The 14,505-nt window shown below is 39.4% G+C and overlaps 1 protein-coding gene across 2 annotated transcripts in view; it reads left to right on the top strand.

Moving 5' to 3' along the window:
* Positions 1-498: 498 nt before the first annotated feature.
* The window catches only part of trip4 (thyroid hormone receptor interactor 4), an 84,981-nt gene continuing 70,974 nt past the window's right edge, over positions 499-14,505 (top strand). Inside the window, exons 1-11 of one of the 2 annotated variants that reach the window (XM_019886912.1) lie at positions 499-686; positions 1,792-1,973; positions 3,137-3,267; positions 3,363-3,581; positions 3,672-3,750; positions 4,506-4,611; positions 4,688-4,903; positions 4,998-5,124; positions 6,694-6,887; positions 6,971-7,095; positions 10,292-10,383. In XM_019886912.1, coding sequence (XP_019742471.1) covers positions 607-686; positions 1,792-1,973; positions 3,137-3,267; positions 3,363-3,581; positions 3,672-3,750; positions 4,506-4,611; positions 4,688-4,903; positions 4,998-5,124; positions 6,694-6,887; positions 6,971-7,095; positions 10,292-10,383 — 1,551 coding nt within the window. In that variant the 5' untranslated portion in view covers positions 499-606. The remainder of the gene's footprint in view (positions 687-1,791; positions 1,974-3,136; positions 3,268-3,362; positions 3,582-3,671; positions 3,751-4,505; positions 4,612-4,687; positions 4,904-4,997; positions 5,125-6,693; positions 6,888-6,970; positions 7,096-10,291; positions 10,384-14,505) is intronic. The other variant, XM_019886913.1, reaches the window with a different exon arrangement.

The raw sequence follows: 14,505 nt of genomic DNA, 5'->3' as shown, positions 1-14,505 counted from the left end.
AGCCATCCATAACCTTGCCCCCCACAACACCGCCCCCTATCTGTCTGACCTTCAAATTTCCGTTCCCTCTCGTTCCCTCAGGTCCTCATCCTCCCTCCACCTCTATCTACCCTCTGCCCTTCTCAGCACGATGGGGTGTAGAGCTTTCAGCCGCTCTGCCCCCAAACTCTGGAACTCACTTCCACCCAACATCCGTAATATTGATTCTCTTCCCGCATTCAAATCCCATATCAAAACCCACCTATTCAAAATCACATACAGCACTCAATTTAAATGTATCTCTTCTTTTATTATTTATAATTTTATCTGTGGTTTTATTGTTCTTTGTTTTGTCCTTGATTGTAAAGTTTCCTTGAGTATTCTGAAAGGCGCTTATAAATAAAATGTATTATTATTATTATTATTATTATTATTATTATTATTATTATTATTATTATTGTCTGCGTTGGGTGGAACCATGTTCAGTCGTACAATATTTTTCTTCAGGAAGGCATTTCGTGCTGCACCGTTCATTTTGTGTGCTGCTCTATAATTCAACCGGTTGGAAACATCTCCATGATCCCGAGTTGGTTGATTTGACAAGGTATTTTTTACTGGCGTGGTGACATGGCAGACTATTTGTTGCGGTGGTGTTTGGAGCAATTACAGAGCAAGTTTGGTCTGGAGGCATCCGAAGATATCGTCAAGTAAGAAATCATTTAGATGACTTGCAGCCTGTCTAAAGCGAAGACTGACCTACGTTCGTTTGTCAAGCTAGTTCGGCAGACGAATGTGATGAAATAAAAACTACAAACAATTGATTGATTTTCTGACAACGTCCTTTTTATGAAAGCTTGTCATTAAATTTGTGAACAAGCAGGCTTAGTTTACGAGTTAACGTAATTTCTTCGAATGTAACGACAAGCAACTCGCTTCCTTTAACCACTTGGATGAGTTGACCTCACTTTATAAATCCTTTGTTTTGTTTAAAGATAGAAAGAATATGACATTGAAGGATAATTCTGTAAAAGTAGGTGGTGATCTCCAGATAATAAATAAGGAACCGTTTACTTGTTTGGTGATTATTTATTCATAGGGCATCTATCGATTATTGATTTGTTTTATTATTTAAACTAATGAATTTATTTAGGATATCTCAAATGATTTTTTTCTTGATCATTGTATTGTCTATTCTGTTATTTATTGTATTTGTTGCAGCTCCAATGTAATAATAATCATACAGTATTACTTTATTAGTTTTATATAGCGCTTTTTTTGGACGTGCAATGGCGCTTTTCCAAATAAAAGATAACAATGACAGGAAGAACAAAAACCATAACACAAATAAAGACAACAGAATATTGAATTAAAAAATAGCCAGTTTGAACCAGTGGTTTTGGGGGAGGGATTTGAAGCTTAGGAATATTTAAATGAATGTTTCAAATGAACTTAAAAAAACAAGGAAAAAGTGTTTGTTGACAGGAAAAATAGCCTCATTATTATATTAGCCAATTGTGTAGTTGTCCTTTAAAGTGAGGATCATGCATACACAATTGAATTTGATCTAATATGGACAATCTATTCTTAAACTAGTATAGATTATTGACTGTCCTGTTATAGACTGGAAGCTTAAAATTTAATGTATAGAACTGAATGTGTGCATAGCTGTGGAAAAGAATAGAATATTGTCAAACCATCACTGATGCAAGAAATATGATTTCCAGACATTAAATGCAAGCATCCTTGGCAAGGACGGGGCACAGTCAAGTATGATGTTACTGTTAATTGAACTGATGCCATCCTGTTGTTTAGATACATTATATCCATTGAAAAAGCTGAGGAGATTGAGGAGTATGTGGGCGACCTTCTCCAGGGCACAGATGGGAAGAAAGGACAGTTCATTGAGGAGTTGCTCTTCAGGTGGAAAAAGACTCAGAGACAGGCTGGAGACACAGCTGGTCTTTTCCTTCTCAAAGAGTCAATGTCTACAAGAGGTGGGTAGGCATTATTTTCAACATGAGTAAAGCATCTTTAAAATATTCATTTTACAATACGGTCCGACTGATCCCTTATTTTTTGGGATGATGCTGGTTCTGATATTTGGTCGGGGAAAAATAAATACAGAATGCTGATTAATCAGCCTATAAGATAAGATAAGATAAGAAAACCTTTATTAGTCTCGCAATGGAGAAATTCCCAATTCACAGCAGCAAAGTTATGAAAGGAAGAAGTGGAACAACAAAATATAGGAGCTGCTGGAAAGGCAGCCACTCTCGCGGCGCCATTTTGAAGTCAAAATAACAAAAATAACACAACACAACACATAGGACACAAGACAGTCGTGCAATCTTCACCACTTTTCTGCATACACTTTGTTGTCTTAAGCAGTTATAGATGAAAGAGGAGAGGATCAAAGTGTCCTTTCACCAGTGGATCAGAGACGTCATGCTGAAAATGTGCACACGTCTGCTACAAGCTAAGTTTTGAAAGCAAACGCGAAGCTGTAGCGTCCATTGACGAAAAGACGCTATTATGCACGTAATAACTTTTTGTGTCCTACATGTCCCATAACAGCATTTTCTCTTTTTAATTGTAATTTTCTATTGACATTTTCCCATAAAGTTCTTAAAATACATTTTGTCAAACTGTTTGAAATGAGTGACGGCTTTCACCTGTGGTAAACGGTGATGGAACGAAGCAAGCTATTTTCTGGTTTCAAAAGCATAAGTGCTTCAACTGCCATGATACGACATGCAGTAACAGTCCAGCTCAGCGAAGTTGGTGGCGGCAATGCTCCTGTCAAAGGCAATGCGTGCACATTGAAAATAAGTCATAACTTGCTCTTTTATCAACAGAGTGTCATTAATCTTATTTATTTATTTTTTTGTGGGTAAAATATGAAATAGTGACACTCTGGTCAATTCCTCCATATGAGTTGTAACGTTCACTAGAAAATTGCTTGTAAAAGTCAAAATGTATGAGTTACTGATTGACCGAACCTTTGAATGGCTGTTTTTGGCTGACAAACATCTTGCATCAAGGGATACAAGTTTTTATATAGTTTTCTGTGTAATCAATGATTATAGATGTTAAAAATGTCTTTGAAAGGTCTATAATCAGTTGGGCTCTAATTTACAACATTATTCTTATTAATTAGACTCCCAAGATACAACCAAAGATTCCCAGAAGAAGTCTAAACGTAAGGGTCGGAACAAACAAGAGGTGTTGACCGTGAGCCAAGTGGACCCTGAACCAGAGGCAGTCAAAACTCCCATGGATCTGATGAGGGTCAGTATACATTGCCTTGAATATTGATCATGATCTGTATACAACACATTTGCGGCTTAATATGGTCTTCTTGTTCTTATTTTCTCCACCCACAGGTTCAAGAAAGCACCAGTACTTCTTCAACAAAAAAGAAAAATAAGTTCACAAACCTTTATGCTAAAGAGGGTCAGGACAAGCTGACGGTTGTACTTCCCGGCCGACACAGCTGTGAGTGCCTTGCTCAGAAGCACAGACTCATCAACAATTGCATCAGCTGTGGTCGCATTGTATGTGAGCAAGAGGGATCCGGACCTTGTCTCTTCTGTGGTAGTCTGGTACAAGCATTTTTGTTAATCTTTTTTGCCCCAGTCGATGATAATGGAAAGTCAATCTTTACCTTTGGACATCTTTCTGTCCCATTTAAGGTTTGTACCAAAGAGGAACAGGAGATTCTGCTCAGAGACTCGAACAAAAGCCAGAAACTACGAAAGAAGCTGATGGGAGGTGAGAATCTGTGGTTAGCGGTACCGCAAGATATGAAAAGTATAGTATAAGTCGCAACTTGGTTCAGTAACCTTTTCCATCTTTGATGTTTACGGTTTAAACTAAAATGACTTACAGTCATTGTGGATTTTTCAATCCCACATGCAGCTTGTGGAGGCTCTCAGTCACACAGGAAAGTTCCATCGGAGAAAGGGTTCCGTCAGATGACGACTGACGGAACCCTTTCTACGATGAAATCCCACATGCATCAAATTTTCATCTATTCTTAACTTCTTTTCAATGACCAAAATCACACTTATGAATACTAATGAATGTTTCAGTGAGCTCCATGTTGAAGTGGTGACGGTTCACATTTTGAAATAAATTCTCGACATGTGACCGGTATTTAGCTCTTCTCTGCTCAAGCGATTGACTTGGCTTTTGAAAAAGGCAATTGAACCCCTGCACATGAGCTTTGAGTAAATGAATCAATGGTAAGATATTGGCAGAGAGTAGAATGGAGAACTTTCTTGCTGAAAGAAAACTGTGGACCTTTTTTTTTTTTTTTTTTTGGTTGTGCATATTTTGTTGTGGCACTAGCAGTATTTTCTCTTCTGTGTTTGCATTTCTGTTTATTTCCTATAGTAAAGTCACCAGTTTTGAAAATGTGAAAAAAAAAATCAGTTCAAATTTTGGTCAATTCATTGGGTGCATTTTATATACTGTTGTGGTACCTATATTGTATTTTACAGTATTCGTATATTTCTTTGCGACAGATTGTGGTGAAAGAGATTACCTGGCGCATCAAGAAGCCAAGATGAAGGCTGGCTTAGAGAAGGCTGTCCAGCACAAAGACAAACTGCTGGAATATGACCGAACTAGGTAAAATAAGTTATATTGTAAGTCTCAGTCCAATCACAAAGTTTGATATAACACTGTGCTGCTGTTTTATGTGCAGTGTCAAGAGAACTCAGGTACTTGATGATGAGTCTGATTACTTTGCCACTGAATCAAACCAGTGGTTGTCAACCACTGAGCGTGACAAGCTAAGGAAAAAGGAAGAGGAGCTGCGCGAACTTCGCCATGCGTCTCGTAAAGATCGGAAAATCACCTTGGACTTTGCTGGTAGACAAGTCCTTGATGAGAGAAACAACTTGAACGAGTACTACAACAGGTGAACATGAAGCGGTTACATCATTTCACTCATGAATCTCATGCTTGCAAGTGTCAATCACAATTGCCCACTGTTGGATATTTTTACCCTGCAGATTAGATGAGGCCCTCCAGGCAATGAACATTGACTCTGTGGCCAAATCCCCATTGTATAAAAGACAAGGTGGAGAACAGAACCTCAGAGAGCTGGTCAACCCCAATATAAAGCAGAGAGCACCAGAAGTAAGTTGCTTTTTACACACTGTATCTCACCTCTGTTTACCTCTTTCCTTCTGTTTTCCTATAGACTTGTTCAAAGGAAGTCTGCCTTCCTTTGTATTAGAAAGTACATTTAGGTCAAGAAATGGGCCTTCCTTAACTGGAATTGTGAATTAAGATCACGCAATGGTGACATAATCATTGAATAGTTTGAAAATGTAATGGCAAAAAGTTGACAGTTCTTGATGGAGAATAACCAATGAGAACATTCGTCTGTGCATTCTATCTCCATGATGGCCGACAATACTCGGGATTATCAGAATAAAAATGAATGTTTTTTAAAAAAATCCCAATTTGTTGATTTTCCTGGCAATCACTTGACATTGTTGGCATGAGTAGATCAACCCACGGGAGATTCTATACAGCCCTGTAGCCTTAATTATTGTATAGTGTCTTAATAGTTTTATATTATTCTGCCACTTGTTGAACTTTGCCAGTCCCTTCGCCGCTGCAAAAGTTGACGAAGAAGCCTGCTCTATGGGGCCTCGAGCTTAATGCCAAAGGGCCTATTGGAGGGCATAAAATTCCACATTATTCTCCCATTTGTGTAGTTATTTATTTCATATTGTGCCATCCACGGACCAATCACACATCCGTACGATATACTCCGGACTTCGTTTGCACAGCCAAGCTGACAGGACTGTAGCAGCAGCAGTTTATCAGTCAATATTCTGTCCAAGTGAATTCACATCTCAGTTTGATGAAAAGGACATAATGAGATATAAGTACAAGCTGGACAGGTTGGATATCAAAGATGCACCTGGAGTGCGTTCTAGAACTATTACGACAGCATGTGGGGAGCATTGCACTGGTGAGTCCTTGTGATGAAACAAAGGCTCTGATGTTTACAAATTTAGGTCACGTGACGTGTGTACTTTTGCGCAAGAAGAGCATGCGATATCTCTTGGTCTTTCTGTTGCACCGTACTGGTGACACTCTCACACCTTAAATTTTCATTTTGCTGCGCCATTATGCAATTTTATCATGCGGTACATAGAGTCCCTTAAATCTTTATCCATCTCCAGTTAAAAAAAAAAAAAAAAATAGAACAGCTGAGCATGATCATGACATGACATGGCTCAAGCAAGTAATCTCCCATCCTGCGTTGATGCTGTGCACACTCGGGCATCCTAATGGCGAAATTAGAGATGCACGACTTCGCTGAAATGAAAGTCTTGATAGTTCTCCTGTCTGTATTTCTTCCTCTTCCTTTTAACTCAAATTGACCAGACTGCATGTGTCGCAGTAGATACAATTTAGCCCTATGTTAAACATGGTACAGTAAAGCTTGGTATGCTTTTCATTATTCACTCTTTCAAAGGCGACATCTTTGATTTTTCCAGTAATCAATTCGACAGAGACTGTGAATTGAAATTCTGTTTATCAAGCACCAATGTACGAGTGACAAAAAAAAAAAAAAAACGTGAGCACAGATCATACTGTTAAATGGTTGTTTCTCCAGATGGGCATGCGTGCCACTTCCTTTATACACGTTATGCACCCAGTGTTCTTTTGTCCTGTTTATATTTTTAGTGGGTAGATGTTGGCAGCAGAGAAAACGACAAAAGGAACATGGAAAAAGGACATAGTTTGGCACAGGGTAATAGAGGAGGAGAGCGGTCCAGGTTGCGTCTCCAAGACAAAGAGCTGCAGGAGATGTGTGATGGTGGTTGGTGTCTGAGCATGCACCAACCATGGGCATCACTCCTGGTCAAAGGCATCAAAAGGTACAAAGTTTAAAAATGTAGTTGTGATCACTCGCTAGTAATCGAATGGTTCAAAGTACTAACATGGAACTCTTTATGTGTAGAGTTGAGGGCCGAACTTGGTACACATCCCACCGTGGCCGTCTTTGGATTGCTGCCGCAGCCAGGAAGCCCACTCCTCAGGAGACTGCTGAGGTGGAGGCCATGTACCGTTCCATCTACCAAAAAGGTACAATGTCAAGTCGAATATGTATGTCATTTTTAATTTCATAAACTTTATTATTAAATATATTGCATTACACAGTGCACTCTAGGAATCAAGTGGCTAGACCAAATGACATGTTCTGCATTGATCGCACAAAAGTTGGCGTTCACACACACACACACACACACACACACACACACACACACACACACGAAAAAACTATGAAAAGCCTTTGAGAATTGCGCAAGCTGTGGCTTATTTTCAATTGGCTTGTACTTCTATGGGGACGAGCGTCACGCTGTCAGAGGGCTAGCATTAGCATCAGCATCTTGCTTTGTTGCGCTCAGCTCAGCAGTTGGAAACATTCAATGGCTGCAGAGTTTCAGAATGGGTGGTGATTGCTGTCTGAACTTGTTGACATTCAAGTTTGATTGCTGCAATCATCGCAATAGTCAGTCTTGTATTTATTTATTCACCTATTACGGTGTAGCAGAGCACCGTGAAATGAAGCGCCCCTATTTTCCTTCTACAAATTTTTAGTATGCCTCTACTTGATGAAATTAATGATTGAATTATTACTTTCATACTCATACTCCTTCTACAACTTTTTTTATTATATTTCTACTTAATTAAATTAACGATTAAATTATTAATGTCATCGTAATGCCCTGCAGGATTGGCGGCAGGAATGCATTTTGTTTCACCCCTTTGAGCCCAAATGAAAATTCATTCCATTTGGTAATGGGCGTTCATTCTAATTGGAATACAAGGCTCTATGTTTCCCTGACTAGTGATTGTCTTTGTGTTTAAGCTGTGTAGGACATTTGCAAAAAGCAGCTCTTAGGAAAAAAAGGATCCACATTCCCCCTATTTTGTGACATGTTACAGATCAACACAGTAACTAAATTAGAATTTGTTTGTGCCAATGTCCTGTTTTTGAATAATAAATCGGGACATCCCTAGAAAGAATCCTTGAATGATTTTATTTATTCTGCCTACATACACTGCCCCGTTGGTGAAGTAAAACAGTCTAGAGAAGTGTAGACATTCTGCTTTCCCAAAATTGAATTTCACTGAAAAAGACGGTGCCCTTTGAAATGATTGGAAATAATCTGACCATTGGTACATGTTCAACCAAAGGTGTGTTTTCTCATTAGAATCACCGGTGTCTTCAAACTTGTAACGGTCAGTCAGCCTATTTAAAGGGCGGCAAGTAGTCGCTGTGCTGTTCAGTGACAGTGTGTCGAGTGAATACACTCAAGATAACCAGAAGAAGCAAAGGAGAGAGTTCTCTCAGGAGATTACATTGAAAATTAATAACATAACCATTCATACTGCAAAACCTGGAACTTTTTGCCAGGCCCTCCGTCACTTCTCAAATTTGCGTTGTGGTGATCACTCTATTCACTGGACCTTCGAGTTGCATATTGCATTGACCTCCACCTGGCACCCTCCTGATCAGTTCTTAAACTCTGTGGATCCACTGGAGTGATTGGAGCATAAATTTAAGACAATGTCAGACTACATGAATGTAGCCCGATTTTGAGTCAACATGTGTTGCAGACAAACAAAATAGTGTTTTGGAGCTGATTGTTCTTCTTTTTAACTGCATAAACTGTCAGCAGGGCACTGCCAGAAGTGAGGAGCTGTGTTGAAAGCTGCTTATGTTCTGTGGTGTTTTTCGCCTGCTTAGGAATTTGCCGACAAATTTTGTTCATTGTGACAAGTTGCGTTAAAAGAAAAAAGTTCATCATGACAGTACCTCTGTCCAAAAAGTGTTCTATGAGCCTTGTTATATCATTGTCTCCAAGTCGTTCTCCTGTGGCACGGCTGAGGTCTTTTCCTGAGTGTGGCATGGCATTGCACATGTACTTAGTGCCCAAGTCTGCTGCAATCAAAAACTTTATTCTAGACTTGGTCATCAGCATTTTGATGTCAAATAGACAGGGGAAGCTTTGCAAAGGACGTGCAACTCTGTGTCTTGCAAACTTGCAAACGAGCATGTCGTGGTGATGAGGGCTAGTGGTGATCACCCATTTGACTGGATCTTTAAATTGCAAATTGATTAAAGATAAGGGCTACAAGATCATCTGACTGCCCAAACTGCATTAACTAAATATCAGACTATCAAGGTATTATTGAGAAAACTATGCTGCCCAATGTCCAAAAGCTTGGTTTCAGTCGCAGTTCATGGATCTTGCAACAGGATAATGACCTAAAACACACAGCTAAAACACACACAAGAATGGCCAAGAGCAAAATACTGGGCGATTCTGAAGTGGCCTTCGATGAGCACCTCTCTAAATCCACTTGAACATCTGTGAAATGAGCTGAAAAATGCCATCTGCAGAAAGCACCCTCCAAACCTGTGACAACTAGAGATTTTTGCTCATGATTTGTGGGTCAAAACACTAACTGAGAGGTACAGAGGTCTCATTGAAAGTCTATAAAAAACTTTTGATTGTAGTAATTTCCTCAAAAGGTTGCGCAACAAAATTTCAATTTCAGCTTACCATCATTTTTGTCCAGGCCTATTTCATTAGTTTATTTAAAAAAAATTTAACCACAGTTCAAAAGCAATTTCTTATTTTTGTGTATTTTTTTTTTTTTATGATTACATTATTTTTGTAATATTTAATATTAGTATTATAATTATTTTGTCAACAGATGGGTACCAACACTTTTGTCCACATGTGTACTGCAAAGGTGAGCATTTGGGCATCTGGTTGGCATTTGATATGCGAATAGGTCTCACACCGACAGAGGTGATTTAATGATCAATGATTTAGAATTCCAAACTTCCGGAATGATGTTGAGTATTGAAAGAAGGAAACCACTGGCCACCATCAAAACATAAACAGCCTTAGAAGACCACAGAAGACATCTTAACTGCCAATTCCTGAAAAAAATAAATCACGTAAACAGCTACATAAAATCAAGAATAATACAAAAGGTCGTTGTATCGTTGTTTAATCAAGAGACAAGAATAAATAAAGGCTTCATAACAAGATACAAAGGACTGGTAACATTTACGATACCCAAAGCCAAAATACATCTGATGAAGCCTCCTATAGGAATGTTGTTGATTTTGTAGCAATTTAGTAGAATGTTACAAATATCCAAGGTACAGTGGTGTTGGCTAGATCACCTTTATTTAATGTCAACACGATCTTGCAAAGCATTGTACAAAGCAACTGTATTTCTTTTCTTGCCTGCTTAGAGCTCAGGTTTCCTTCTGAGTATCCCACTGGCTGCCTGTTGGGTTGTGTCAACATCACCGATTGCCTTTCTCAGGACCAGTTTCGAGAGCAGGTTAGTGAAATGTACGGTACATCTTTAAATGCTTCTTTTTCCTGTCACGTTTCATAGTAAAGAAACAATGGCACAAACAAATGAAAAAAAAATCTAATTAATAAATATTGTGAATTTGTGAGATGTCCATTTAGTTTAATCCCCCACCCCAAGATAGACACAGTTGCAACGAAATGGACATCTGAAAAATGATGAGGTTTTCATTGCAATTTTTGAAAACTTTAAATTATTCAATCTTGGGGGAATTTAACTTTTTTAGGTTGTAAAATAACCTTGAAATTACAGTATATTATTAGCAGGAATGATTGTTGTAGTGTTTGTATAATTGATGCAATGCCATTTTGCTACCAGCAGAGGTCAGGCTGCACCTCTTTACCCATACTTCGCTGATACATGCATACAATAGCATACCATATTTGCCACCGGCGGCAGTACACGCCACAGAACTAAATCTGAACCTGAAATCTCATCCTTCGTCCTACGAGATGACAAAATGGTGGTGCGTCTACAATTTATTGCCAAAAGTAAGTTGCGTGTCAAGTAATGGGAAAAATAAAATCTCATCTTTTGAGTCCGCCTGAGAACAGTAATGCATTTACTCACTGACTGGACACATATGTTGTGGTGCTCTCCATGCTTTCTACATGATTTCCTCAATGGGCACTTAAATCAAATCCATTCTGAGACAGACTGGGCCCCTGAAAATATGATCCCATTCCGCTATTAGGTCATCACATGGCTACAAGGTCAATAGCTCATTTGTCACTGCAATAAGCAGCTGTAATACTACTGCTCCCAGCTCAGCAGGCCACATTATAGCTTAATTGGACACTGGCATTTGTCGGTTTGATAAGGTATCATTTTATTTGTGATTTCACAGCGAACACACACGGGAGAGGAAATGTGTAACATTAATTCTACTGCACAACATGTCCTTCCCTAACAAGTCATCATATATACACTGTTGGGGGAATAACAGTCATTCCATGCATCTCACGTATGCTTGCATATCTTTACCTATGTATGTTTTCAGAAGTGTAGAGAGGGTGGAAACAAAACCTTCAGTGCTCGTACATGGTTTGCATTCTGACTACTGGTATCTGTTTATTTCAGGGCTTTCCCCTTTTGTACTCTGGCCTCATTCTCTCCTCCAGCACTCATTCCACCCAGGGCTGTAAAATCATGTTTGCAGGCTGTGTGACTGCCCTTTCATCCTGTGAAAGGGTGTGTGTATGTGTGCGTGCATGTGTGTGTGTGTCCACTTGTGCACAGGAGCCATAAATAACACCCCCACCCCACAAAACGCCCCACTGAAAAAAGAAAGGCAGATGTAGATTTAAAAAAAAAAAACAAAGAGGAACAAAAGTACCAAAAATGTAGTCATGGTTCTAAATCTGAACAGTTGTCCGGTTTCTGTATTTACCATTTGGAAGAGGTAGGGTCAGAGACTGTTAGCTGGTTAACACAGCTCTTAGTCTGCTCACATTCATGTAAGTTGACATGTGAGTGTAATGCTTAGTAGCACATATCCATGCTCCTCGGCTGGAGGAAAAGGATGAAGTGTAGGATTTACAGGCCATTTCTGGCAGCTGTAGGTGGTTAAAGGGGGGTTGTGGAACACTGACAGCCATTATTCTTCAGGCTCTACTCAACTTGTTCTAATGGCATATGAGAGTTTTGGAGAAAGTGGAATATGGGGAGATGAATTTTGCATGAAGCAACCCAGAATCCCCAAGTACTTGAAATGATGTAAATACTTCAATGATGTCATGTACACTACCTGCATTTGCGCTCCAATTTTAGTGCTGTTGGACAAAGAACATTATGACAGAAACCCCCCGCCAAAAAAACATCCCAGGCGAACTCGGATCTCCCTTGGTTCAATTCTTTCCCTCATTAGAAACGAACTAGTGTATTGATCCCTTTTCCCAGTAATCTCTGCCTGCACAGCTTCACCCCCCCCCCCCATACAACCGGTAATTGGCTAACTATTATGATCTGTGCTCAGTCTCTCCACCTCGTCCCTCTCCCTGTGCTCACTCAGCAGTCCGTAAGTGGATATGTACATTCGACTTGCCAATGGTCAGATTGGTCAATTTGTTAAAAATGATATAAGGCATTTTACGAAGTGACACTGGGAAAGCTTTTGGAGGAGTACTGAGATAAATGGATTGGATGTGTTGTGTACCTTGACTGAGCTTGGGTGGTGTATAAACGAAATAAACACACTTCAGCAATAATGCATTTCAAATCGTTACAATATTTTTGCAGTGCGTACAGGTGTTTGTTTATTCTTGGTGTTGACTCGCAGCACAAGCAAAGGCACAGCACACCCCATACAGAGCCTAAATAGCACTTTCTGCTGACTCCTGCAGTGAAAAAATTGATTGGATCAATCCACACTCCTAATAAGGATTTGATTTGTTACCGGGTTGCAAAAACCCTATCTCCAGATGGCGAGCTACATGTCTCAGTGAATACAAGTCAAAGAGGTTTAATCTCCTGGACAAGCATGCCAAGAGCAAATCCAGCGACTGTTAAATTCTGCATTGATTATACTCAATGTTTAACAGGGCAAGAAGCCAACATGGTCTCTGTATGTGCTTTTGCACCCGACAATAAATCACTATCAAATAGCATCACCAGTTCCCTCAAGTTGAAATGTTGACGTTTTGATGGAGAAGTCTTCAGTCAGGGCGTTTTATTGTTCAGTAACAGCGCAGACAGTGGTGCCAAATCTGTTACGTATAACAATATTTTATGAACCTCTGGTGTCAGGAGGCCTGTGGAGTAGCAGCTTTTTCAAATCAGATAGGCACTTATTTTACACACAGGTTTACTACTTGCTGTTTGCCAAATGGTGAGGACTGATGCGTTACATTTCTACTTTATCGTAATGTTAAGGTTCATACATAGCCCAGTGTATAACATGAATTTACCTAAAGGCACAATATACAAGGAATTCATCATTTTACCAAAATGGTTTACAATCAGTGTGTGTGTGTGTGTGTGTGTGTGTGTGTGTGTGTGTGTGTGTGTGAATATACTCTCTCTCTATATATATATATATATATATATATATAAAATCACAAGGGAAGAAAATGTGTCTGCAATATTGTGAAATCTGGTGATGGATTGTCAAGAACTATCTATCTATCTATCTGCCTATCTATCTATCTGCCTATCTATCTATCTATCTGCCTATCTATCTATTTATCTGCCTATCTACCTATCTACCTACCTACCTACCTACCCACCCACCCACCTACCTAATATAATATAATAGATTTGGGTGGATCTCCGAAAGTGTGGTCCAAAAGGATGGTCAAATGCTGACCCACTATGAGAGTCATTATTTTCTTCCCTTGACAACCAATCTCCAGATTTCACAATATTGCAGGCATATTAGACAAATTTAAAAAAAACCCAACTTGACGAGATTTGTGCTTTCGTTAGTGTGTGAATCTATTTTTGAGTGTCTGAAAAATAGCCATCGCGGCCACTTCTTTGTACCATGCAGAGATGAAAGTCCTCCGGATTTTCCCGGAATTCCGGGTTTTTCACATTTTTATGAAAATCTCTCCGGAGAATTGAGGAAAATTTGCCTAAAATTAATCCGGATATTAGTTGACAACATTGAACGAAGACGCGTTTGAGTTCCTTGTATTGCTTTCACGAGCGTAGCCATATTGAGGCACTAACACTAGTAACAGTAAAGAGATTTTTGTTTGTGTAATAACGACAGAAGACATGACGGCGTTTGACTAATGGTTTAGTAGAACGAATGGCAACTCGCAACAACAGTAGCAAGCGTCATTTTGCCTCTTGGGTTATACCATCTCAACTAGAACGTGGGGGATAGTCCCCAAACAATTTTCGTCTCTTTATAAACACACCTGCTAAACCCCAGTGGAACGAATAAAAGACACCGTCAACAAGACAGTTGTCGTAAAATATATATTTGGCCAAAAAGGGAAAAACAGATTGGCAGAAAATCGTGTCCGTCCGACTTCGAGTGTCGTCTCGGCTGGCTTAGTTTAGCTGTTTTCTTGTATGACGTCATTTGCGTCGGCGCTGATTGGTTGAAATCAAAAAACGCGCTTGCGTACATGTTCGCGCTGA

This window comes from Hippocampus comes, unplaced genomic scaffold, assembly GCF_001891065.2.
Source record: "Hippocampus comes isolate QL1 unplaced genomic scaffold, H_comes_QL1_v1.1 scaffold261, whole genome shotgun sequence".
NCBI classification, from domain to species: domain Eukaryota; kingdom Metazoa; phylum Chordata; class Actinopteri; order Syngnathiformes; family Syngnathidae; genus Hippocampus; species Hippocampus comes.
This window is presented reverse-complemented; position numbering and strand designations above follow the sequence as displayed.